General features: G+C 45.7%; 1 protein-coding gene across 4 annotated transcripts; it reads right to left on the bottom strand.

The window, feature by feature from the left end:
• Window positions 1-610: 610 nt before the first annotated feature.
• Window positions 611-23,207, bottom strand: SAAL1 (serum amyloid A like 1). 4 transcript variants are annotated; one of them, XM_015417288.1, is made up of 13 exons: window positions 23,145-23,207; window positions 19,073-19,200; window positions 15,198-15,314; window positions 13,973-14,056; window positions 12,604-12,683; window positions 10,578-10,637; window positions 10,116-10,231; window positions 7,256-7,439; window positions 4,409-4,494; window positions 4,100-4,288; window positions 3,519-3,697; window positions 2,633-2,725; window positions 611-857 (listed from the first exon to the last, which is right to left on the bottom strand). In XM_015417288.1, the coding sequence occupies exons 2-13, from the start codon at window positions 19,196-19,198 to the stop codon at window positions 765-767; spliced, it is 1,407 nt and encodes a 468-aa protein (XP_015272774.1). In that variant the 5' UTR covers window positions 19,199-19,200; window positions 23,145-23,207; the 3' UTR covers window positions 611-764. The 4 variants fall into 4 exon arrangements, with proteins under 4 accessions (XP_015272774.1, XP_015272776.1, XP_015272775.1 ...); XM_015417290.1 differs by lacking the exon at window positions 23,145-23,207 and adding an exon at window positions 22,784-22,984; XM_015417289.1 differs by lacking the exon at window positions 23,145-23,207 and adding an exon at window positions 22,773-22,878.
• Between the last annotated feature and the right edge of the window lie 901 nt (window positions 23,208-24,108).

The raw sequence follows: 24,108 nt of genomic DNA, 5'->3' as shown, positions 1-24,108 counted from the left end.
CTAAAAGGTAAAGGTAAAGGTTCCCTTGCTCGAAAGCCAGTCGAGTCCGACTCTAGGGTTGCGGTGCTCATCTCCGTTTCAAGGCCGAAGAGCCAGCGCCGTCCGAAGACGTTTCCGTGGTCATGTGGCCGGCATGACTAAACACCAAGGCGCACGGAACGCTGTTACCTTCCCCACCGAAGTGGTACCTATTTATCTACTTGCAATTTCTTGCTTTTGAACTGCTAGGTTGGCAGGAGCTGGAACTAGAGACGGGAGCTCACTCCGTCATGCGGCAACTCGGGTCTCGAACTGCTGAACTACTGACCTTCCACAGCCTGCAGTTCAGCATCTGAACCACTTGAGCCACCGCAGCTCCTTTGACAGAATCTAGAGGCACCTTAAAGACTAAGTTATTATGTCATAAGCTCTCATGAGCCACAGCCCTCTTCTTCAGATAGCTCTTCCCCCCCCCACTGTGCTACCAGTTCGCACACAGCCAAATGTGACAGGCTTTATGACATCATCATGCTGACGACACAATCTCTAGCTGGCTGAACGCCGGAAGTCCACTCCCCTCCTTATTTTTAACGGTAATAAAACAGACAGTGGGAAGGGCCGCAAAGTGAGTTGAAAAAGTATTTTAAAAGGCAAGTTTTCCTTGCAGAGATATTTAACAAATGCAAGTGTAATTCCTTCGGAGACCTTTACACATTGCTGTGCTTAAAAACAATCGTGAAATAAAAAATGCAGTCTTTCTGAAAGACAATCTGCTTCCGTTCTTCCTATGTCTGGAGTTTCAAGCTGGGGAAGCGTTCTTCTAGGGTATCGGCAAGAGACTGGTCAGCTTCACGCAGCACTTCGACGAAGCTCTCCACCTGGAAATAACATGGAAGTTGAAATGAGTTGAACCAGGTAAGACCACAGGAATCGGCACACAACAACAAGCTACTGCCAAACACCTTGCCTATGAGTTATACCAGGTACTTCAGAGAAAAAGACACGGGCCAGCCAACCAGATTACTTAAATCCTTTCCAAAGCCCTAGCTGACTTTGCACTAGCTAATACTATTAAGTGAGGATTATTTTGACTGCTCATGAAATGTCTGATTCGGAGGTTTTCAAACGGCAGCCTGGGGACCAAAAGTAGGTCACAACCAAGGCTCCCTCTACGCTGTGGGGTCTTGTGAGCAAAACCCCCTACTCTGTGAGCGACTGGCCTTAAAGTTGTGAGCGAGCGATTTGGCTACTGCATAAATTAGTCTGCTCTGGAGCCATCCTTCCTGAGCTAAGACGAAAATGTGTGAGCTGGAGGCTAAAAACCTGTGAGCTAGCTCGCACTAACTCAGTGTCAGCAAGCTGCCAATGTTTTGCCAATGTTTTGTTTTCATTCTGTATATGTGTGTGCGCTTGCCTCTTTCACTGTAGATGCGCATGTCTATGTACCTCGCCGAAACAAGTATTCCGCTCAAGGCCACAGGTAGATGCAGAGCTTGTTAGTGTGGAGAAGCTCTCACTAAACACCGTGAGAAGAAGATAACGTGAGAGGCTTGGAACCGTTAGTTCTCAGGCTAAAGGGCGCGCGCGGGGGAACCCTGCAATTGGCCCGGAGTAGTTTGAATGTTTATTATATGCCTTGCCACTGCTTTTACCCCTCATTCTGAACAGTGATCCTGTTATGCACCTTCAGCTCTAATAAAGTTACCTTTTCTTCAAAAGCGTGCTTATTAAGATGCAAGGAGGAGTCTGACATTCAGCTTAGAGGGAACACTGGTCATAACACTCTCACAGATGTTGCTCCGTAGGCCCCATTGAGCAGGGCTGCTCCTGAGGCCTGGGTGTGACCGGCCCCTTCTTCAGACTGCCTCCTGCCCTTCTCCCAGATTTGCAACAGCTGTCGTCACAATTAGGCTGAATTCCTACGGCATGCTAACTTGCCACGGGGCTGTGGAGTAGCAACTCAACTCACACCCCACCTGTTACAGGTCAACACAGGGTTCATTGTGTGTCCCTCACACATCAGGAAGTACCTTATTTTAGAAGCAGCATGCAAAAGCTTTAACACAGAAAGTAAACGTGGTAAGCTGGGGGAACCTAGGTGAAGAGGTGGCTGTAGCTGGATGGAACTGGGTTTCACGTACTGAATGTAACTTGCAGCAGACTCTTGGGTGGTAGGCCCCCAGTTTTTCAGCCGATACTGCAGCTTTCAGCTATGCGTTGCTTCTAACCTTTTCCAGTACAATACAGTCAAATATGGAGGAGCTGCGGTGGCTCAAGGGGGTAAGACGCTGAACTGCAGGCTGTGGAAGGTCAGTAGTTCAGCAGTTCGAGGCCTGAGTGTGCTGCATGACGGAGTGAGCTCCCGTCTCTAGTTCCAGCTCCTGCCAACCTAGCAGTTCGAAAGCAAGGAATTGCAAGTAGATAAATAGGTACCACTTCGGTGGGAAGGTAACAGCGTTCCGTGCGCCGTGGTGTTTAGTCATGCCGGCCACATGACCACGGAAACGTCTTCGGACAGCGCTGGCTCTTCGGCTTGGAAACAGAGATGAGCGCCGCACCCCCAGAGTCGGACTCGACTGGCTTTCGAGCACGGGAACCTTTACCTTTTTACAGTCAAATAATACATCATGCCCGCTTCAGATGCCATACATACCGAAGTGAAATAGAAAGGGAGGAGATTTTGAAATACGCAGGAACACTTCTGCTCATTTAGATGGCCTTGCTTGAGACCTTCCAAAATGTTCTCCTGAAAACACACCACCATTAATTCATATATGTTTTTGAACAGAGCCTATTTATACCAATCCTCAGTTAACAAAGCCATCAACTTGTGTACTGTACCAACTTAAAAGATCTGGCAATGAAGCTCAGTGCTAGAGCACAGAAGTAAATACATGTGCTCCATGTCCTCCCCCGTGTGATCAAGATCACTTCGATATTCGATACGGGCAACAGCGCTGCACATGGGGAATTGTACCCAACGTTCAAATGTACAGAGAAAGACTTGTGCTTGGATAAGCATCGTATATGCCTCAGAAGCCCCATGCGCATACCAGCCCTTGGGATCTACCTGGCTGACTGAATCTTTGACTGATATGCAGCACTATTGAAACAAGAGCTGAAAATCAGAGTTTAACACAGAAAGACACTCCTCCCCGCCTTTCCTATACATTTCCAGTTTCAGAATAAAGAACCTGAAGAAAAGAACTCATATCACAAATAAAGTACCATTAGTTTGTTACGAAGACCTCAATGTCTATCGATACAACTTCATTTTCTAATTAGGGCTTCGCACAAATAAGTATAAAGTCTCAGTTCACCGCTGCATTTAATGCAAAGCAAGCCCACATGAGGTTTTTTGCACTTAAGTTTGTATGTTGTGTATGACGCTATCATAAGATTGAAACATATTTATCACATAGGGGTTGGGATCAAGAACTTTTCCATGTCAAAAATTATCACAGGGGAAAGCGGGGGGGGGGGGGGGGGAGGGAGGGACATGGCTCCAATAAGAGTTTGATCATATATATTTTTTTTACCTTAGACAGCTCTTGAAATATATTGGAGAGTAGCTCGCAACAAATGTCCTTCAAGATTTTTAAATGGAAGTCTTTTTCAGACTCCTCCGACTTTGATTCTTTGGAGCCGTCCGTGGGTCTCTTCCCACATTCCTCCATGTTTTGTAACACTCTAATCAAACTACTAATCAGAGGCATATCTGATAAACAAAGCAAATAAAGAAGATGTTATAAACTAAAATGCATGTCCTGGGAGTTTCCCGCCTGCAGCATTCAACGTTAAAGATTTTGACATGGGAAGACACCAGTGAAAGATTTAACACAAAAGCCTGTCTTCATGTACTTTATAAATAATGGTATATACAAAGAAGGAGAGGGCAGACACTTGGAAATCACACAATTATGATCCACACAGGAACCTGGTTACAGCTGGATGAACTTATTTCTCCAGTTTTTTCCATTTCCCACTACCTAAACATTTTATGAATTCTTAGTTTTGTTCTAGTGGTTCCCCATTACCACTTCAGTGGTTTCATTTCTGTCTCTAGAACCCTTGATAATGTTCCCTAAAACTTAATTGTGATACAAGTAAAAATACTTGCTTTTTCCTATCTTGACATATTCCTTTTCTGATTGTGAAGCATAGATGGCTGACAGCACAGACAAAATGGAAGCCAACACCATTTTCTGCTCTTGAACAATAATTGGTGGGTCATCCGGCTGGCAGAGATCATTACAAAAGAGATTATACAGCAAATTCCAAGTTTTTTTTCCACCATCTGTAGTCTGTACTTGAGAAAGGAAGGAAAGAAAAAAACTCCATTAGCAGGCTTTTAAAAAACCTTGACTAAAGGACTCATGATGTCTGGACAGATCTACTGGACCAATAAAGTTTAATTAAAATGTCTTACCAATCGCTTGAATGCCTTCATCTACTGTGGTGAGAAGTTGCAGAATATGCATATAAACATCAAGTCCTTCTGTATTGTTATCTGAGCTGCAATAGCAAATATACACATTCTTTCTAAGACAGTTACCACAAATAATTCTTTATAAGTACATAAAATTGTTCAGGGGCTTAAGCTAGACAGGACTAGGGGATCCATGTGTCCACATGTGGCCTTTTTTTAAATTAAAAATCAGAGCATTTGACTGCAAAGAGCTAAATCTGCTCTCTCTCTCTCCTGACACGCCTTGTTGCACTGTGGCTTTCAGCACTTTTTATGGACCCATGATCTCTGTTTTTGTTGCAAAACGACACTCACACCCAGGGGTCATTTCGTAGAAAAAGAGGTGCAGGAGCTCATTAGCATAACTTATTTGCATATGCCACACACCCTGACATCACCGGAAGTGTGTCAGAAGGCAACACCCACCACTCAGGCTCCACTGGACTGTTTTGGATTGCTAGCTATGGGGGGGGGGGGAGGAAACTGCAAATCTGTCCTTGCAGAAGAGGGAGAGCTTGTACCGGAATAAAACTTGGTCTTAAAGGTGCCACTGGACTGTTTTGGACCGGGGGGCCGGGGGGAGCTCTGCAGCTTACCTGGCTGCTTCGTGCTCTGACTGAGGGCTGCTGGGAGCAGGGGGTGGGGATTGTTGCATGTGCCCGCCCCCTGGGCTCTTTACTGCCGGAGCTCCGCTCCTGTGTGCACCTGCAGGAAATGACCCCTGCTCACACCATTTTAAACATGAATGGATGGACGCGTGTCTATTTGGACACCATTTCTGGTAATATATAAACTGAAGGGACTCCATTGGCTTTCCCTCTCAGTTGAACAAACTACAGTGTGGTCTTCTGTGTGCTGCAAGATGAGATGACAAAGCCACAAGGTGGAAGAGCAGACTGTACCAATTCAGCTAGCAGGCAGAAGATGTGAAAATACCGACACACCAAAGAAAAGGTTCTAGTCAAACATGTCCCCTTGCTCATTTTCTACTTGCAGAGGGCTGCTTCCTTTACAAAAAGTCTAGGGGAATATTAAATTGTAATCCTCCCTCTACCATGTAAAGTGGTTCGGTCCATTCAGTGCCCCCCAGCACTTGACCACCATCTCGTTCCGTTGCACGTACACAACCAGCCCATCCCGTCTTCACATAAGCCTGCAGAGAGTCAGTCAGAAGCGCAGTCCTGAAGTTACAGATGCAAGCATTCATGCAACATAGTGTTTCCATGCGTAAAAACACAGACACTGTAAGCCTGAGTCCCACCTATTCCTTCTACCAACTGACATGTGTCTAGCCTTGCTCTGAGCAGGGAAAGAAAGAAAGCAGTAAGGTGGTATCAGCTTTTCAAGAGAACGGTCAACAGTGACTGGCACCTGGACTGAATAGGCAGGGCTCTTTTTGTAGAAAAAGCCCAGCTGGAACTCATTAGCGTAATAGACCACACCCAACAGCAGAAAGTCATTAGGATTGGCTACATTAGGGGGGTGTGGCCTAACATGCAAAGGAGGTCCTGCTACAAAAAAAGGCCCTGGGTTTTAACTACAAACAAGGTAAACAGAATAAGAAGCAAAAGATGGGTGTGGCTGGATGACCACACTTCTGGTAACATGGGAGTGCGGCCGAATGTGCTAATGAGCTGTGCTGTCAGGGGTGTGGCCCAATATGCTAATGAGTTTCTGCTGTTGGGTGGGGCCTGTTATGCTAATGAGTTCCTGCTGGGCATGGCCAACTCAGGAGCCAGCCGGAACTCCGTTCCTGTGCGTTCCTGCCCAAAAATAGCCCTGTGAATATGTATCACTTCATCAGCTTTAGCAGCCTCAGAGGAGAGAGCTGCACAGTCAATACTGAAGACGAATTTAGGGTGATGTGGCTCCCGTGGGCTTCCCTTGCCTGATTCAGCTATTTCTAAAGACTAACTCTGCTCTGAACCTTTTTCAACAGTTCTTTGGATATCCACAGCTTGTCGGTGTGGGCATTCCAAAACAACCGCTTTAACAACACGTTCCCACTATGGTTAAGGCCAGTAAATGAGTCCTTTAGGGAGCATGCCTCACCAAGTTACATTAGGTTTCATTAGTTCTCAAAAGGTGAAGAACCAATGTGGTGTTGTGGATAGAGTATCTGACTTCGCAGGGCTCTTTTTGTAGCAGGTACTCATTTGCATATTAAGCGACACACCCCTAATGTAGCCAATCCTCCAAGAGCTGTCAGTAGCCTCTGTAAGAAGAGCTCTGTAAGCTCTTGGAGGATTGGCTACATTAGGGGTGTGTGGCCTAATATGCAAAGGAGTTCCTGCTACAAAAAGAGCCGAGACCAGGATTTTGCACTGCTCTCCTACCATGGACTATGACCCCATGGACTTTCACCCTCTATGCATGACTGGCCGCCGCGATGGAGAGACCAGGACTTTGCACTGCTCTCCTACCATGGACTATGACCCCATGGACTTTCACCCTCTATGCATGACTGGCCGCCGCGATGGAGAGACCAGGGCTTTGCCCTGCTCTCCTACCATGGACTATTATACTACAAACCCTCAGCCACCCCCGAGTCACGGGACGCACAGTGCATGCCAAAGTATCACGTACTAAGCCTGTTTATTGTTTTTCAATAGAGTATCTGACTTGGTATGGTGAGGCAGAGGTTCAAGTCCTCATTCGATCATGAAACTCAGTGGTTCACCCTCCTTGAAGGAAAGGCAAGATAAAGACGTAATATATAAATGAAACCAAGGAGTACGGAGATATAACTAGGGCCGATTTTAACAGTTTAACAGTCAAGTGCACACAAGTACGTATGCATACACATACCAGACTTGTTTTGCAGCTTCAAGAAGACAAGGTACTATCTCAAAATCTGGAACTTCTTCTCGAGAATCATCTGTGGGCTGCTCTACTGCCTGGTGAGAGCCATTTTTAATCCAGTTTAGCATCAGTTCTTCATCCAGATCAAATAACTTATCGAGTACTTCACCTACTTTCACGAGCAACTCCACTGTACCGAAAAAAATAAAATAAAGCACAATGTAATTGTTTATCAACCAGTACCAATAACACACGCAATTTTATCCCCACTCACTTCATAGAAAGTAGAATTTAGAATACAGTTTTGGCACATGTCGCATTTTTACACAATAATGAGACAACTGAAAATCAAAGCTGGGTTTGCTCCTCCCAAATACACCTTATTCATATAGCACTGATATGTAAAGGTAAAGGTTCCCTTGCTCGAAAGCCAGTCGATCCGACTTTAGGGTTGCGGTGCTCATCTCAGTTTCCAAGCCGAAGAGCCAGCGCTGTCTGAAGACGTCTCCGTGGTCACGTGGCCAGCATGACTAAACACCAAGGCGCACGGAACGCTGTGACCTTCCCACCGAAGTGGTACCTATTTATCTACTTGGAATTTCTTGCTTTCGAACTGCTAGATTGGCAGGAGATAGCACTGATAGTGCTTATATAAACACTGGTTTTGTCTGCCTGACCTCACACCGTGTAGATGGCAGCAACTGAACCACCCACAGAGAATTACCTTTAAAAATAGTAACATGTTCATTTGCTCCTTCTTTCCTTGACTCCCCCCGTCCATGCACTTTGTATTCCTCTTTCCAGTCCTTTCCTGACTTGCAGGAGAATTTCAAGAACTTACAACACTTAGAATGGGGGGAAAAAAGAGTCTGTGGAAAGAACTCTCAAGCTAATCACTATGCAGTAAATCAACTGCATGCTGTGGGTCCAGAATACTATTACTCTGAATACAACTCTGTGTGTAATTTAGGTAAGCTTAAAGGTAAAGGTTCCCTTGCTCGAAAGCCAGTCGAATCTGACTCTAGGGTTGCGGTGCTCATCTCCGTTTCAAAGCCGAAGAGCCAGCGCTGTCCGAAGACGTTTCTGTGGTCATGTGGCCGGCATGACTAAACACCAAGACGCACGGAACGCTGTTACCTTCCCACCGAAGTGGTCCCTATTTATCTACTTGCAATGTCTTGCTTTCGAACTGCTAGGTTGGCAGGAGCTGGAGCCAGAGACGGGAGCTCACTCCGTCATGCGGCACCCGGGTCTCGAACTGCTGAACTACCGACCTTCCACAGCCTGCAGTTCAGCGTCTTAACCACTTGAGCCACCTTTTAAGCTTAGTTATGCTAAAATGTCAAATGCTAACGATTTAGGAGCCAGCACAGTGCAGTAACTAGAGTGTCAGGCTAGGATCTGGAAGACCCAGGTTCAAATCCCGCCTCTGTCACGGAATCTTGCTCGGTGACCCTGGCCTGGTCACATACATTCAGCCTCACCACAGAGTTGTTGTGAGGAAGAGAGGAGAAAAATGCAAGCTGCTGTGGGGTCCCCATTTGGGAGAAAGTCAGAGGATAAAAAAAGGAAATTGATAATTTTTTACACAACTTCCACATAAGAGTGCCAAGGCCAGGAGGCAACATCAGGGGAAGGTCTCGGCCTTTATGCCCTATCGTTGGCCCTCCAGAGGAACTGGTTGGCTGCTTTGTGAGACAGGATGCGGGACTAGATGGACTACTGGCCTGATCCAGCAGGGCTCTTCCTATGTTTTTAGGAAGAGATGGTTTCTGTGTTTCTCTACCCTAAGGAGTCTCAAAGCGGCTTCCCTTCCTCTCCCCACAACAGGCACCTTGTGAGGTAGGTGGGGCTGAGAGAGTTCTGAGAGAACTGGCCCAACGTCACCCAGCAGGCTTCCTGTGGAAGAGTAGGGAATCAAACCCGCTTCTCCAGATTAGAGTCTGCCACTCTTAACCACGCTGGCTGCACCAGGTGCAAGTGGAGGAGTGGGGAATCAAACTTGGTTCTCCCAGATTAGAGTCCGCGCACTTAACCAGTTTGGTGCCAGTTTGGTGTAGTGGTTAAGTGTGCGGACTCTAATCTAGGAGAACCTGGTTTGATTCCCCACTCCTCCACTTGCACCTGCTGATGTGACCTTGGGTCAGTCGCAAGCTCTGGCACAGCTGTTCCTGAAAAAGCAGTTTGTGTCAAGAGTTCTCTCAGCCCCACCCACCACACAGGGTGTCTGTTGTGGGGAGGGGAAGGGAAAGGAGTTTGTAAGCCGCTCTGAGACTCCAAGTGAAGGGCAGGGTATAAATCCAATCTCTTCTTCTTTCACCAACCCAAACTGGAGTATACCCCCCCCCCCCCCGAGGTTGCAATCTCCCATCTACTGATAACCAGCCATACCTAGTTACATCAATAGTCCGGATTCCTCCCTACGGCAAGCACGAGTACTGCTTTTATATGCTTTAATGTGTTTTAAATTTTATTGTATTTATTAAAATGCTGTAACCCGCCCTGAGCCCGTTTACGGGATGGGCGGGATATAAATTCAATAAACAAATATATAAATAAGTTTGCTTTCCCCTCTCTTTTAGCGCTCTCCATAGTTCATTTAAGTCAAAACTAAATCCAGGTTGTTTCAGATGTTCAGGGGTTTTTTTATGCCTTTAAAATGTGCTTTTGCTACAATACTTCCCCCTACACAGGGAGCACCCTTGATTGCACAAGCATCCCTAGATATTCTAAAGACCGTTGTTGATGGGCTCTTTCTATAGGGGCCTCTCCCTATCCCGACGCAGTGCCATTTAAAAATCCTTCGTTCTTCCAGTTCAGAAACTTTAGTGTGACCAGATCAGCACCAAAATTACTTGAAGCCTACCATTCGTAGAGCTGGACATGATAAAACAGACACAGTCGTACACTGATGGACTCCCTCGGATTCTTTCCACCCAGATATTGGCAACCTCAGGATGGCAGAGGCAAGTTAGCAACAATCTAGGGGGAAAGAAAATGCAAAACTGGCCTGTCATTTCTGCGAAGAAAATCAGATTTCAGTTACACGAAAATAAATAAGGAACACGGAGATTTACACACGTAGCCCGATTAAAAATGGAGCATATGATGATTAAAACCCAATCCAAATATGACATTTAGGGACAGGGGAAGAGCAAGCTTTACACCCTGATGCTAAGCATGTTTATCCACACATTTTACTGGATTCAAGGGGGCTCACTCCAAAGTGTACAGAGAACTTCATCCTTCCCCGAGAAAATAAAGAGCACATATGGATCCATTGTTTATATATAGAAAAATGCATCTCTTAGCAATATTTTAAGCTTACCTGCTTGTTTCAAGCAGAGTTGGGGGATCTGAATCACGTAAACGCTGCAATATCAACTGTCTGGAAAAGTGGTAACACATTGCAAGCATTACTAAATATTTCTTATAAAAGAGGGGTGATTTTAACATTTTCTCACTGGTGTTTTGCTTTTTCTATACAGATACCATTACCTCCTGAAAGCATATCAGTAACGTTCACAATTGCAAAAACAGACAGCAGGCCCAACGGTGAGGCACCACAAAACCTTAAAGCAAAGGTGATGCTGTCATTAAGGGAATAAAGCCTCTGGATCAAAACCCCTTGGTTCTCCACCGATATTTGGCTCGGGCATTGAACAGGAAATTGCAAACGGCTCAGGAAAAAGGTATTTTTATATGGACAAGGACATTTCTACCACAATTTAAAATAGCACAAACAGAAAGATTTCTCCAAGTGTTACTCTAGTAGAGAATTAAAAAGTCTTCTTAAAGTAGTAGTCACCTTGGAGGCTTAAAAAGCTCTGTCGATGTTTCGTCTCACTGGTGCAGCGGAACCACTTGGTATTATTCCCATACTAATTTTGGAAGTTAACATGCTATGGTATGTTGCAAAATGGAGGAAAGCTCCTGCTAAAGTGTGGGGGGCCATTTTGACAGGTTCCTGCAAGGCACCGCTCTGAATTGAGATGCGAATAAAACGTTTCGCCCATTTTTACCCCTTTTAAAAATGTTTCCAGTGAAAAATGGGAAATCTGGGGGAACAGTGAAAAAAAACCCCTTCCTCTCATTTGCAGTGAGTTTACAAAGTTTTACTCAGTTGAAAAAAGAGAGAAGAGTCCGCATGAAAAAATGGGAGGAGAGGCAAAACCAACAATAAATTCAGCATTTTTGAAGCCGTGTCCTGACACGTGTAGCCCAGGAGAGTGAAGACGGGTTCACTTCAATGGAGAAAAAGACTCCTCCTATTCTGTTTTAAGTACATCTACATTCATGCTACGAAAGATGTTTAAAACAGCTAAACTTATCAATTTAGGGGAGAAGCAGCAGTAAACTACCTATCCTCAAAAAGCCTCACATTTGGATCTGTATGTTCATATTTTTATTGTTCTATGCAACACTATCCATCAATTTACAATAGTCATCCAAGTGGCTATTCCTCACTGCCTCTTCTCTGCCTAAGCCTGTCAAAGCCACAGCCTCAATCTTCTTTTTATGTGTAAGTTTTTACTAAACTATGGATTTTAAAAGCCACTAGTAACCCGTACCCTTCCCTCCTACGCACACTTCCATCTTCTACTTGAACCCTAACAGCCCTCCTCCTTCCACCATACCTAAACACTCCCCCACTGTCTTTTTGGCTTTAACTCTGAATCCTCTCTTCTCCCCACTCCCCCCCCATGTTCTCTACCAGGCCATCACTCTCTCTTACTTTTACTGGTCCTCACAAAACCCCAAACATCCTCTACTCCTGCAATACTTAGAATAAACCTACTTCTGTCTTTCATCTTTGACCTCTGCCACTCCAATGACATGGCTCTCAGTAAGACCGATTTCACACAAGAGCTGCGCCACAATTGCGCCTCCCTTTGCCCCACTTCTATTGGTCAATTTCCCACTCGAAGCCGTGCGGCTGCGTTTTGACCCGTGGCTTCGCCCGATTTTCCCCGCGGTTTCGTGATCCTATTTTTTGAGGGTCACGAAACCGTGGGGAAAACTGGGCGAAGCCGCAGGTCAAAACGCGGCCACACGGCTTCAAGTGGGAAATTGACCAATAGAAGCGGGGCAAAGGGAGGCGCGACCGCGGAGCAGATCTTGAGTGAAATTGATCTAAGAGTCACTAAAGCTTCTTCCTCATCAAAGCCAAAGACGTCTCAAATCATTTTCACATTTGGTCGGAGGGTCTCTTTTACTTTCAATCTATAAAGGGTCATGTGTCTTACCAACAAGTTATCATATTTGGCTCACAACTTAGAGCCTACATAAGCTGATACGTTTAATCTATATTCATTGCTTTAAAAATTTTAAGAAACCAAGAACAGTCCACTTACCCAAGGTTCTCATCTTTACTAATGGACAAGCATATGTTTTGACAACAAGCCATATTACCTAGTATTCCAACACAGATTTCCTGAAATGACAAATACAGTTAAACACATATAGAAGAAGAAGAAGAGATTGGATTTATACCCTGCCCTTCACTTGGAGCCTCAGAGCGGCTTACAAACTCCTTTCCCTTCCCCTCCCCACAACAGACACCCTGTGAGGCAAAAGAAGAAGAGATGGGATTTATACCCCGCCCTTCACTACCCAAAGGAGTCTCAGAGCAGCTTACAAACTCCTTTCCCTTCCCCTCCCCACAACAGACACCCTGTGAGGCAAAAGAAGAAGAAGAGATGGGATTTATACCCCGCATTTCACTACCCAAAGGAGTCTCAGAGCGGCTTACAAACTTCTTTCCCTTCCCCTCCCCACAACAGACACCCTGTGAGGCAAAAGAAGAAGAGATGGGATTTATACCCCTGCCCTTCACTTGGAGCCTCAGAGCAGCTTACGAACTCCTTTCCCTTCCCCTCCCCACAACAGACACCCTGTGAGGCAAAAGAAGAAGAAGAGATGGGATTTATACCCCGCCTTTCACTACCCAAATGAGTCTCAGAGCAGCTTACAAACCCCTTTCCCTTCCCCTCCCCACAACAGACACCCTGTGAGGTAGGTGGGGCTGAGAGCGCTCTGACAGAAACTGCTCTTTTTTCAAGGACAGCTCTTCTCAGAACTATGGCTTACCCAAGGTCGTCCAGCCAGGTGTAAGTGGAAGAGTGGAACATCAAACCTGGTTCTCCCAGATTAGAGTCCGCGCACTTAACTACTACACCATTGACAGCAATGACCCTTATAGGGTATAATGGAGCCAATTTTTTTTCAAGACTCCTGAATCTTTACCAGATCCAAATACCATACCCGTATTGGGGTTTAGGAATATCAGGAAATACCAATATTTTGGGGGTTCAATAAAAAAAATCCCGGGTTTTGCACACCCCTACTGGAAAGCACTAAGAAATAGATTATAGAGATGCCAATAAAAATAGGAGACAGAATGTAAGGGAAGGCATTTATTTATTCAATTTATATGCTGCCCCCCCCACGAGTGGGTTCAGGGCGGATCACAAGCGAAATATCATACGTCGTAACAATCAAATGCATATCAAATAATTTACATGATAATTCGAAACAGATTAAACAGCATACATTAAAAACAGGTCACACTATGCAAATTCATAAAGTTCAAGCTGCTGCTTGATACGCGATACGATGGTTTCAACCTTCTGGCAGAACACTCTCAAATGCTTACTCTTTTGCCACTCAGCATACAAATTACTATATACTAAGCAAATGGAAAACATTCTCATCAGGACTTACCGTAAGCCGAGGACTCTTTGATTTGGCAAAAACTCCCATAAATATATCAGGGGCATTAAACTCTTGAAGAAATAAAGCAACATCCTAAAAAAGGAAAGATTATGTATTAACATCTTTTCTCTAAGAAAATTAAGCCCTTCAGTCACTCGGGTTCAATGGGTCCCTTATTTATGATCAACACAGAGAGACTTTTTCCTCAACTCTTGTCTAGTGCAAAGTAAGCCGGCCATCCAGATCTCTTTCCTACAACCTTATTTCCTGAGTTTATGGTTAATGTTAGTAAACAGTTACCTACATGTTGTCATAATACATCCGTTCATTCGATCTTCACTGGAGCAATCTGTTACAAGTTATTAAAGAACAAAAAAAGTCGACAAGATTTAATTTACTCTTATAGCTACACACCCTACCCTGCGATGAAACTGGCCCAGATTAACCCAATGATTTTCAGGAAATCTGTGACAGATGTACTTTATGTGCTCACAAAGAGTGAGGCTTGCTGTTTCTAAAAAAAAAAAAAAAAGTAATTTCTATAATTCTTTCAATCTGTCTTCAAACTGTTTCACCTCCGGCCTTCTTCCATTAAATGTTTGTTTTTAGGAGGTACCTATGATACCGTTGCTCAAGTGGTTGAGACGCTGAACTGCAGGCCGGAAGGTTGGTAGTTCAGCAGTTTCAGACCCGAGTGCTGCAAGACGGAGTGAACTCCCGTCTCTGGTTCCAGCTCCTGCCAACCTAGCTGTTTGAAAGCAAGACATTGCAAGTAGATAAATAGGTACCGTTTTGGTGGGAAGGTAACAGCGTTCTGTGCGCCTTGGTGTTTAGTCATGCCGGCCACATGACCACAGAAACGTCTTTGGACAGCGCTGGCTCTTCGGCTGGAAACGGAGATGAGCACCGCAACCCTAGAGTCAGATTTGACTGGCTTTCGAGCAAGGGAAACCTTTACCTTATGATGCTTCACCTGGCCATTTAAGCAAAAGAATTAGGCAAGAAAAACATCTCTCCAAGCCAATTTTCAATACTTTGTTTAGAAACAAATAGTACAACGTGAAGAAAGCAATTCCAGAACTGAAAGATCTTGGCTACCTAGGACTCTAACCCTAGTCAGCACAAGATACATAAATTTCTCAAAAATGTGCCTGGCTAAAAAACAGAAGGGAGGGGGAAAAAAACCTCAGCCCTGTATCTCATTTCAATGCTAAACAAAAGACAGCAAAATTACCTTATCCATTGACATATCCCAAACTTTGCAGATGTCATTCTCGATATCTTCATCTAGCTCCACCTGAATGTCCACATTGTTCGGCTCAGATGAATCACTCTTTTTAGAGCTAATAACCTTCCAGAGAAAGAAGAACCCAAATGAGCATACTAAGAGTGTTGACAGCCTTAGTATCACTTGTGAAGTCTTGTGCAACCCTACTAGAAAACAAGTACCAGTGAATTTAGTAAAACATTACCAAGCTAACACTACAAGGATATTAGCCTACTTGCAATGCAGTATTTCTGGATATTGTTAATCAACGCCATACCAATCGATATTTTAAAAATCCAACATATGCGACAATCAACATTGTTCTTTCATTTGATCTAATTATATGAAAAATTCAGGAAGGCACAGTGATCTACTGGTCAAAGTATCATACTAAGACTGGAGAGACTTGGGTTCAGACTGGTGCTCAGCCTCGAAGCGCACCCCAGTGAGTTCAGTCCAACCATTTGCTATATCAAATATATAAGCAGAAGAAATGCCATGTGATGAGTCATGTCCAATCCCTACAAGTTTCGGGTAGTTTGGACAGAGGAAGATTTAAAGTGTCGGATGGGCAGGTGGGAGCCAAACCCTTCCCGAGCTCATGCATTTTTCCTTGGAAGGAGTGTTTTAAAAGCCAATTTGTGAGGTTCCTGGATTCAGCGCAGCGAGAACAGTCGCACCAGGATGCTCTTCCGTGTGACGGCTGGATCGTCGGCTCTTCTAGAGGGGTTTGGGGGTTCCCGAAATCCAATGAGCTCCCCGAAGAGGAGCTCATTGCAAGGGGCTTCACTTGGACTCAGGCCCATAGCTAATGTGGGGCCCCCTAGCTTTTCTTCCAGGCCCCCTCCCCACTGGGCTGGCCCCAAAGTGAATTAATGTAATTAACTTTGATTTAATGAGCTCCACCACCCCTGAGGCCCCCTCCCCAAAAAACCCCTAGCTACGGGGCTGCTTGGACTCCCCCGCGAGTGGCAGTAAGCGGGCGGGAGCCCTAGATTGCCCAGAGGCAAGAGCTATTTGAGAGTGCCCACGTCAGACATGGGCGTGCAGCTGTGACTACCCAGGCAAGGGGGGGAAAGTTTTACACCTCATCCATACCATCGATGAAGAATAACACCGTTACACTTAAATGCAACATCAGAGAATCACCTACCCATCGATAAGTCCCTTTAGAGTTTAAAGAGACAAAGGAAGGGAGGCGTGAAGAACTTTCCTCCCTCCCCTCTCCTTCCTCCTAAAAACGGCTAGGAAAAGATCTTAAAGCAACTTTCTCTTTTTAAAACGGTTTCTGGGGCAAAAAAGCAAAGAAAAGGCTATTGTCTGAGATGATAATATCACCCAATGAAATATAACATCTGAGAGAAATTGGTTTTACTTGACTTTGGACTTGAAGCAGTAACAAAACTATTTTTTTCATGGAACTATAAGCAAATCATTTGGAAATACATGAAGATCTTGTAAAGGATTATAATTCACTCTAATAAGGATTATAACTAACTATATTTCTATAAATGGATTACAAATACTTTATTGCTTAAAAGGAAAAAGAAGAATTTGATCTTACTTCAAATTTATTATACGCCATATTCCCATAACATTTTATTTTCTTTTGTTGAAACCACAAACATTTACTGTGTATTGATTGTACTGCACTGTATTTTAAATAATTGTATACTTTTTAGAAACCACAAAAATTCACTGTGTTTTGTCTCCATTGTATTGTATCCTAGAAAACTGATTAGATTCTTGGCTTATGTTGGAAGTGTCTCTGTTTTTAATATGACTATAACAGCTATTGTTTTGTAAACATTAGAAGTGGTGTGACTGCAAAGCTTTGTAGAAAAAATAACTTCAGAGATTTTCTTTTCTAACACATTTTTAAAAAATGGATGGTATGGATAAATTTCAAAAGGTGCCAGGAATTACATCTTGAGTTATAGTGAATCCTCTAGATATTAAATTATCACAGGTTTCCTTAGAGGATCTCCAAATTTTAATTCAGAATACAGTTATTACTGCTGTTAGAGTGGCTATGAAAGAAGGTTTGGATTCTATTCAAGACAAAATGGAAACTTTATCTCAACATATCGCTACTAAGAGGGAGGAACTTCAGAAACAATGAAAAGAAGATATACAAAATTCTGTGTATATACAAGATATAGAGGAAACCTACAATCAAACTGATATGATGGACTATGCACTACAAAGAGAAACAAAACCTTCAAAGATGTGTATTTGAGTTCTTATAAAAGAAACATAAGCAATAAAATCTTCAAGACAGAGAGAGGAAAGAGAAGAACTTGTGGAATTTCAAACCATCTCAAAAACTGAGTAGAGGTGGCTAACACTGGAAGACACCTTCTACACCTACAAGGGAAAAAGACATAGAAGCATGACTCTAAAACTTAAGAGGAGAAACCAGAAAATGAAGAAGAGGATGAAGCGCTATAAAAAAGACTAAAAATTGTTGAGGGAAACTATGAGAATTAAAGTGGAATAAGATTCCATAAATGTACTGAAAAGTATAATGACGCATTAAGTTAAAGTATAATCCAGAAGAAAATAAGACTTACAGACTTTAAATATAGTTAATTGAAAAACATAACAAAATGTTTAGACAAAGTCTGATCTAGTAGTAAATAATAAGGTAATACTTATATACATGCAAAAGATTACAAGACAATATAAGGTGAAAAAATAAAATGTATTTAGAAAATGTATGAGGTTGTTTAGTAGATAAAACAGCGACGTAGTATGATATACCCCAATTTTATATGTGTTTGTTTCGTTTGTGTGGAATTTTTTTTTTAAAAAAAATTATGACTGAAAAGCCAGTTTGCTCCTGGAGGGACTTAACTAGTAAAGAGACCAACCCAGCAAAAGAGGCTTTTAAAAAAGTTGTTATGAGCGATGGAGATGCTGGTAAAAGTAGGCTAAGGAGGATTCAGCTTTCAGCTCCCATCCTGTACTTTAAATCCTCTATTTCCCCATTTTGTTGGGATCTGGCAGCAGCTAGTTAATGACACAAGGCCTTGCTGCTCTCCCTGGTAACACTTCATGGACTTCTCAGTTGTTGTTCAAAGCAGATGACAGCACATATAGGGTGTGGTCAGATGGCATGCTGAAAGCGGGTTAAACTGCTCCGGTTCTAACTGGATTATATTTGATCTGGATAATCACAATCACACTTACCTCCCTTATCCCGCCTCACCGCACAGCTCTCTGGCGTCTACACTACTGACACACAGGAGCGTGTGTTGGCGGCTTTTTTTTTTTTAAAAAAATCCCTCCGTTTGCGCATGCGCATAGGCGCCCCTCCGTAGAAGGGGGGGGACTATCATGGCGCATGTGCAGAACCACCAGGGCGAATCAATCCAACCCCTCCAACAAAAGACTTCCCTTTAAATGTTTGACCTGAAAATGGCCTCCATGAGATCCCGAATTCATCTAAACGCTGAAACAAGTGACCGTTTAAATGTCGGTTTTCTAAACGCGGTGGCGGAGCTCCGCCTATGCGCATACCACCAACGCATTAAAAAAATGGCGGGCGAAAAGCAGAAGCCTCGGGCAGCTTTCGAGCGGGGAGGGGGTTTAAACTGGAAGTGGCTCGACACCGCAGGAGCGATCAGACGTCAGAAAAGTGCGGCTAGAACCGGAGAATCAGGAAAACACCACTTGGGGACCTGGTATCAAAATACTCCGGGTTAAAGCGGTTTTGAGCCGGAAAGCGACAGCTGAGGACGGGAGGCAGATTGTGACTGTGTGATCACACCGATCAAATCCGTTTCTGAGGTGGGCTGAAAGCGGACTAAATGGCCCGTCTGACCGCACCCACTGTGTACCTCAATTAGCTTTGTCAGGACACTGAATAGCCAGTGCTTGCTGTAGACGGTATTTCCAATGGAATCCCCAGCAACCGCTGCCTCTTCCTCTCCATCACTGGGGGGTGGTGATGGATTACGGTCCATATCTGAGTAAACCAAACCACACAACAGACAAGATTATTAAAAGGGGGAACATACAAGAGTTTACAACAGTCAGACTCCTCTCAGTACTACTTCTTCCCCAATCAAAGTCAACAGATAAAACTGACATTGTCATCCTAAGCAGGGTTACACCTTTCTAAGCCCACTGACACAACAGATGTATGCATATACCAGCTATGCCTCTTTTCATCCTGACAGCAAGGACTTACACAACACATTTCTTTCAAGCAGCAAGAACATGGGTCCTCCATCCAACTCTCTCAACAAGTATTGAGTCAAATGCTGCAGAAACGCTAATATCCACACATAATAAATATGAAAACTAAATTCAGGTGGGTAGCCGTGTTGGTCTGAAGCGGCAGAACAAAGTTTGTGTCCAGTGGCACCTTTAAGGCCAACAAAGTTTTATTCGAGGTATAAACTGTCATGTGCATGCATACCTTGAATAAAACTTTGAACAGGTATAAGCTTTTGTGTGCATGCATACCTTGAATAAAACTTTGAACAGGTATAAGATTTCGTGTGGATGCATAACTTGAATAAAACTTTGAATAAAACTTTGTTGGCCTTAAAGGTGCCACTGGGCTCAAACTCTGTTATGACAACTAAATTTTACACATACATACAAATCTGTTTTTCTTCCACCGAGGGAGGCTCTAAACACACTGTTTTTAATGAAGACTATAAAGTGAGAAGACCCTGATGCTGGGAAAGATTGAAGGTCAAAGAAGACGGGGACGGCAAAGGATGAGATAGTTGGACAGTGTCATCGATGCAACGAACATGAAACTGAGCAAACTTCAGAGGACAGCGGAAGACAGGAAGGCCTGGCGGGATCTAGTCCATGGGGTCGCGAAGAGTCGGACTCGACTGTGCGACTGAACAACAAATAAAGTCATGAGATTTGTTTCGCTGGAGTTAGTAACACCCACTCCACTGATCAAGAATGTCCTGAAATGAGAAACATTTCAATCATGCATTCCATAGAAAAGGACCAGGAAGCTAAAGATGTGCAACTGCAGGCAACTCCCAGAACAGAAACACACTGCGGGGGAAGGAGTAAGGACGCTGCAAGGGGTAAAAATGAAGGGAAGGAGCACGCCTCAAACGTTTACGTTTAAAACTAAAGTTGCCGGGGCTCAAACCTCTCTGGAAGTGATGCGCTTTTTTCGCTCCAAAAGTCCTTTTTTAATCAAGTAGGAAAACGACAGAATCAAACCATCATAAAGGAATCCAAAACGAGAGGAATTCATGAACTCAGCTCTACGCTCAACAGGAAGGCGCTTTTTCCAAAAAAAGTTTTGTCCTTCCCCCCCCCCAAGGGAGGCACAGGAAACAGGCCAGTAACACCCACTGCTGCGGTGGCTCAAGTGGTTAAGACGCTGAACTGCAGGCTGTGGAAGGTCAGTAGTCCAGCAGTTTGAGACCCGGGTGCCGCATGACAGAGAGAGCTCCCATCTCTAGTTCCAGCTCCTGCCAACCTAGCAGTTCGAAAGCAAGAAATTGCAAGTAGATAAATAGGGACCACTGCGGTGGGAAGGTCACAGCGTTCCGCGCGCCTTGGTGTTTAGTCATGCCGGCCACATGACCACGGAAACGTCTTCGGACAGCGCTGGCTCTTCGGCTTTGAAACGGAGATGAGCACCACAACCCTAGAGTCGGACTCGACTGGCTTTCGAGCAAGGGAACCTTTACCTTTACCACCCACACACCTGAAAAATGAGAACTCCCCCCCCCACTACAGGGCATCTACATAACACTCCTCTAAACCTCAGTACCCACACACCAGTGTTCCCTCTAAGCTGAGTTAGTATGAGCTAGCTCACAGTTTTTTTAGCCTCCGGCTCTAGGGTTGCCAGCCTCCAGGTGGGGTCTGGGGATCTCCAGCTGACAAGAGACCAGCTCCCCTGGAAAAATGATTGTTTTGAAAGGTGGACTCTCTGGCATTGGACCATGCTGAGGCCCGACCCCCAAAGTCTCCAGGTATTTTCCAACCCAGACCTGGCAACCCTATCCGGCTCACACTTTTAGCCTTGACTCAGGGAGGAGGGCTCCAGAGCAAACTAATGTATGCAGGAGCCAAACCGCTGGCTCACAGCTTTAAGGCCAGTGGCTCACCAAGTGGGATTTTTGCTCACAAGGCTCCACAGCTTAGAAGGACCCAGGGGTGGATTAAGGCTCACCGGTGCCCTAAGCACTGACCGATCTTGGTGCCCCCCCCTCCTTTCCACACTGACCAAGTCCATTTTCGTTGTTGACCTCTCTGACCAGATAGACTATGCAGGTTAAGGTAAAGTTCCCTTGCTCGAAAGCCAGTCAAATCCGACTCTAGGCTTGCGGTGCTCATCTCCATTTCAAAGCCGAAGAGCCAGCGCTGTCCGAAGACGTTTCCGTGGTCATGTGGCTGGCATGACTAAACACCAAGGCGCACGGAACGCTGTTACCTTCCCACCGAAGTGGTCCCTATTTATCTACTTGCCATTTCTTGCTTTCGAACTGCTAGGGTGGCAGGAGCTGGGGCCAGAGACGGGAGCTCACTCCATCATGCGGCACACTTGGGTCTCGAACTGCTGGACTACTGACCTTCCACAGCCTGCACTTCAGCGTCTTAACCACTTGAGCCACCGCAGCTCAATTGCAGCAATACAAAAATGTATTCATAGTATCCTATGACTGTACGAACGAAGCTCTTCGCCCTTTCCCCCAACTTCATGGTGCCCCCTTTGGCCCTGGTGCCCTAAGCGCCTGCTTAGTCTGCTTCATGGTGAATCCGCCACCACCCTAAAGTGGCAACCAATATCTCCATCTTGTCCCCACTTTAACGATCCCTCTTGGGCCGAAGGCGGCGGCATCCTCCAGTGGAAACGGGGACTGTTTTTGTCCTTATCCCCACCTCCCTAAAGGTCAAGGTTCCCTTGCTCGAAAGCCAGTCGAGTCCGACTCTAGGGTTGCGGTGCTCATCTCCGTTTCAAAGCCGAAGAGCCAGCGCTGTCCGAAGACGTTTCCGTGGTCACGTGGCCGGCATGACGAAACACCAAGGCGCACGGAACGCTGTTACCTTCCCACCGAAGTGGTCCCTATTTATCTCCTTGCAATGTCTTGCTTTCGAACTGCTAGGTTGGCAGGAGCTGGAACCAGAGACGGGAGCTCACTCCCTCATGCGGCACACCCGGGTCTCGAACTGCCGAACTACCGACCTTCCACAGCCTGCAGTTCAGTGTCTTAACCGCTTGAGCCACCGGGTTGCAGCAATACAAAAATGCAGGTTGCAGCGATACAAAAATGTGTTCATAGGAGCACACAATAGACTGCACAAACAGCTCTTCGCCTTTTTCTCAACTTCGCGGTGCCCCCTTTGGCCCCGGTGCCCTAAGCGCCTGCTTAGTCTGCTTCATGGTGAATCCGCCCCTGGAGGGAGCGTTGCCACACACCACCCTAAAGTGGCAACCAATAGCTCCCTCTTGTCCCCACTTTAACTATCCCTCTCGGGGACTGTTTTTGTCCTTTTCCCCACCTCCCTCCAAAACAGGCCTCCGGCCACCAACCTATCCCCCACCTTGCACGCACAGCGAAGAAACGCGCAGGGGAGGAGAGAGGACGCTCCCCGGGCTGCGCGGGAGGAAAAGTCGCGCCTTTGGCCTAAGAGACACCGGAGGCACTTCAGGCCAGTGCTCCCTCTAAGCTGCGGGGTCTTGGGAGCCAAAATCCTACTGGCCTTGGAGCCGTGAGCGAGCGATGGGGCGGCGGCGTCAATTAAGTTTGTTCTGGAGCCCTGAGCGGAGACAAAAATGGGTGAGCCGGAGGCTAAAAAAAACCGTGAGCTAGCTCACACCAGCCCAGCTTAGAGGGAACGCCGCTTCGGACCTTTCCGCGCCACCTTCCCTCGCCCCCCGCCCCGCCGCCGCCTACGAGCCAAACAGAAACCTGCCTCCTGCCTCCGGTCGCGGCGCTTCCGAAGCGCCTCGGTGATTGACGGGCCCGCCGGGCCTTCTCCAGCCTTGCGCGGCGCCGAGAGCGCCCCGCCCGGCCTCTTGAAATGGCGCGCGTGCGCAGAGCCGCGCCTCGGTCATGGCTCTTCATTCGTTGCTATGGTGTCTGTCCCGCTTTCCCGCCAGGGTGTTGTTCAGAACAGAAGACGTGGTTCCCCCCCCCTTTTTCCCCCCCGCCCTCGCCTAGCAGCGCCCACGGAAAGATTCACTCCCCCAGCTGGCAGTCGGGGGAGGGGGAACGGTGGGGCGGCTGGATATGGTGGAGGGGTTTTAGGAAACCACACCTTCCCCTCCCTAGTGCACACTGCTTTTGGATCTGGTCGAATCTGTATTTGCATGTTTAAATTAGTTTTGTGCTGCTGTGGAGGCCGTCTTTCTCTATGCATGTTTGAATGTTGTTTGGAGAAGATTCTTTTAAAGCCGTGGGGAGGTGCAATGACAGTGGAAAAGAGGATAAACCTATGTGGACGTGCAAAAGTATGCTAGCACTCTTGAGGTGTGAAAACGACACAGAGTCCGATTTCCCACAAGCGCTGCTCCAGGCTTGCTCTTCCCTTTTGCACTGATGGTACCTGTCAGTTTCACACAAGCTGCTGCATGGCCACATTTTGCCCCGCAGCTTCGCATGATTTCCCCGTGTCTACTCAATCCTGTTTTTTGAGGATTGAGTAGACGCTGGGGAAATCGCGCGAAGCTGCGGGGCAAAATGCGGCGGTGGAGCAACTTGTGTGAAATTGACGTGTAAAGGTAAAGGTCCCCTTGCTCGAAAGCCAGTTCCGACTCTAGGGTTGAGGTGCTCATCTCCGTTTCAAAGCCGAAGAGCCAGCGCTGTCCGAAGACGTTTCCGTGGTCATGTGGCCGGCATGACTAAACGCCGAGGCGCACGGAACGCTGTTACCTTTC

This window comes from Gekko japonicus, unplaced genomic scaffold, assembly GCF_001447785.1.
Source record: "Gekko japonicus isolate JY-2015 unplaced genomic scaffold, Gekko_japonicus_V1.1 scaffold1827, whole genome shotgun sequence".
In the NCBI taxonomy this organism is placed as follows: Eukaryota; Metazoa; Chordata; class Lepidosauria; order Squamata; family Gekkonidae; genus Gekko; species Gekko japonicus.
This window is presented reverse-complemented; position numbering and strand designations above follow the sequence as displayed.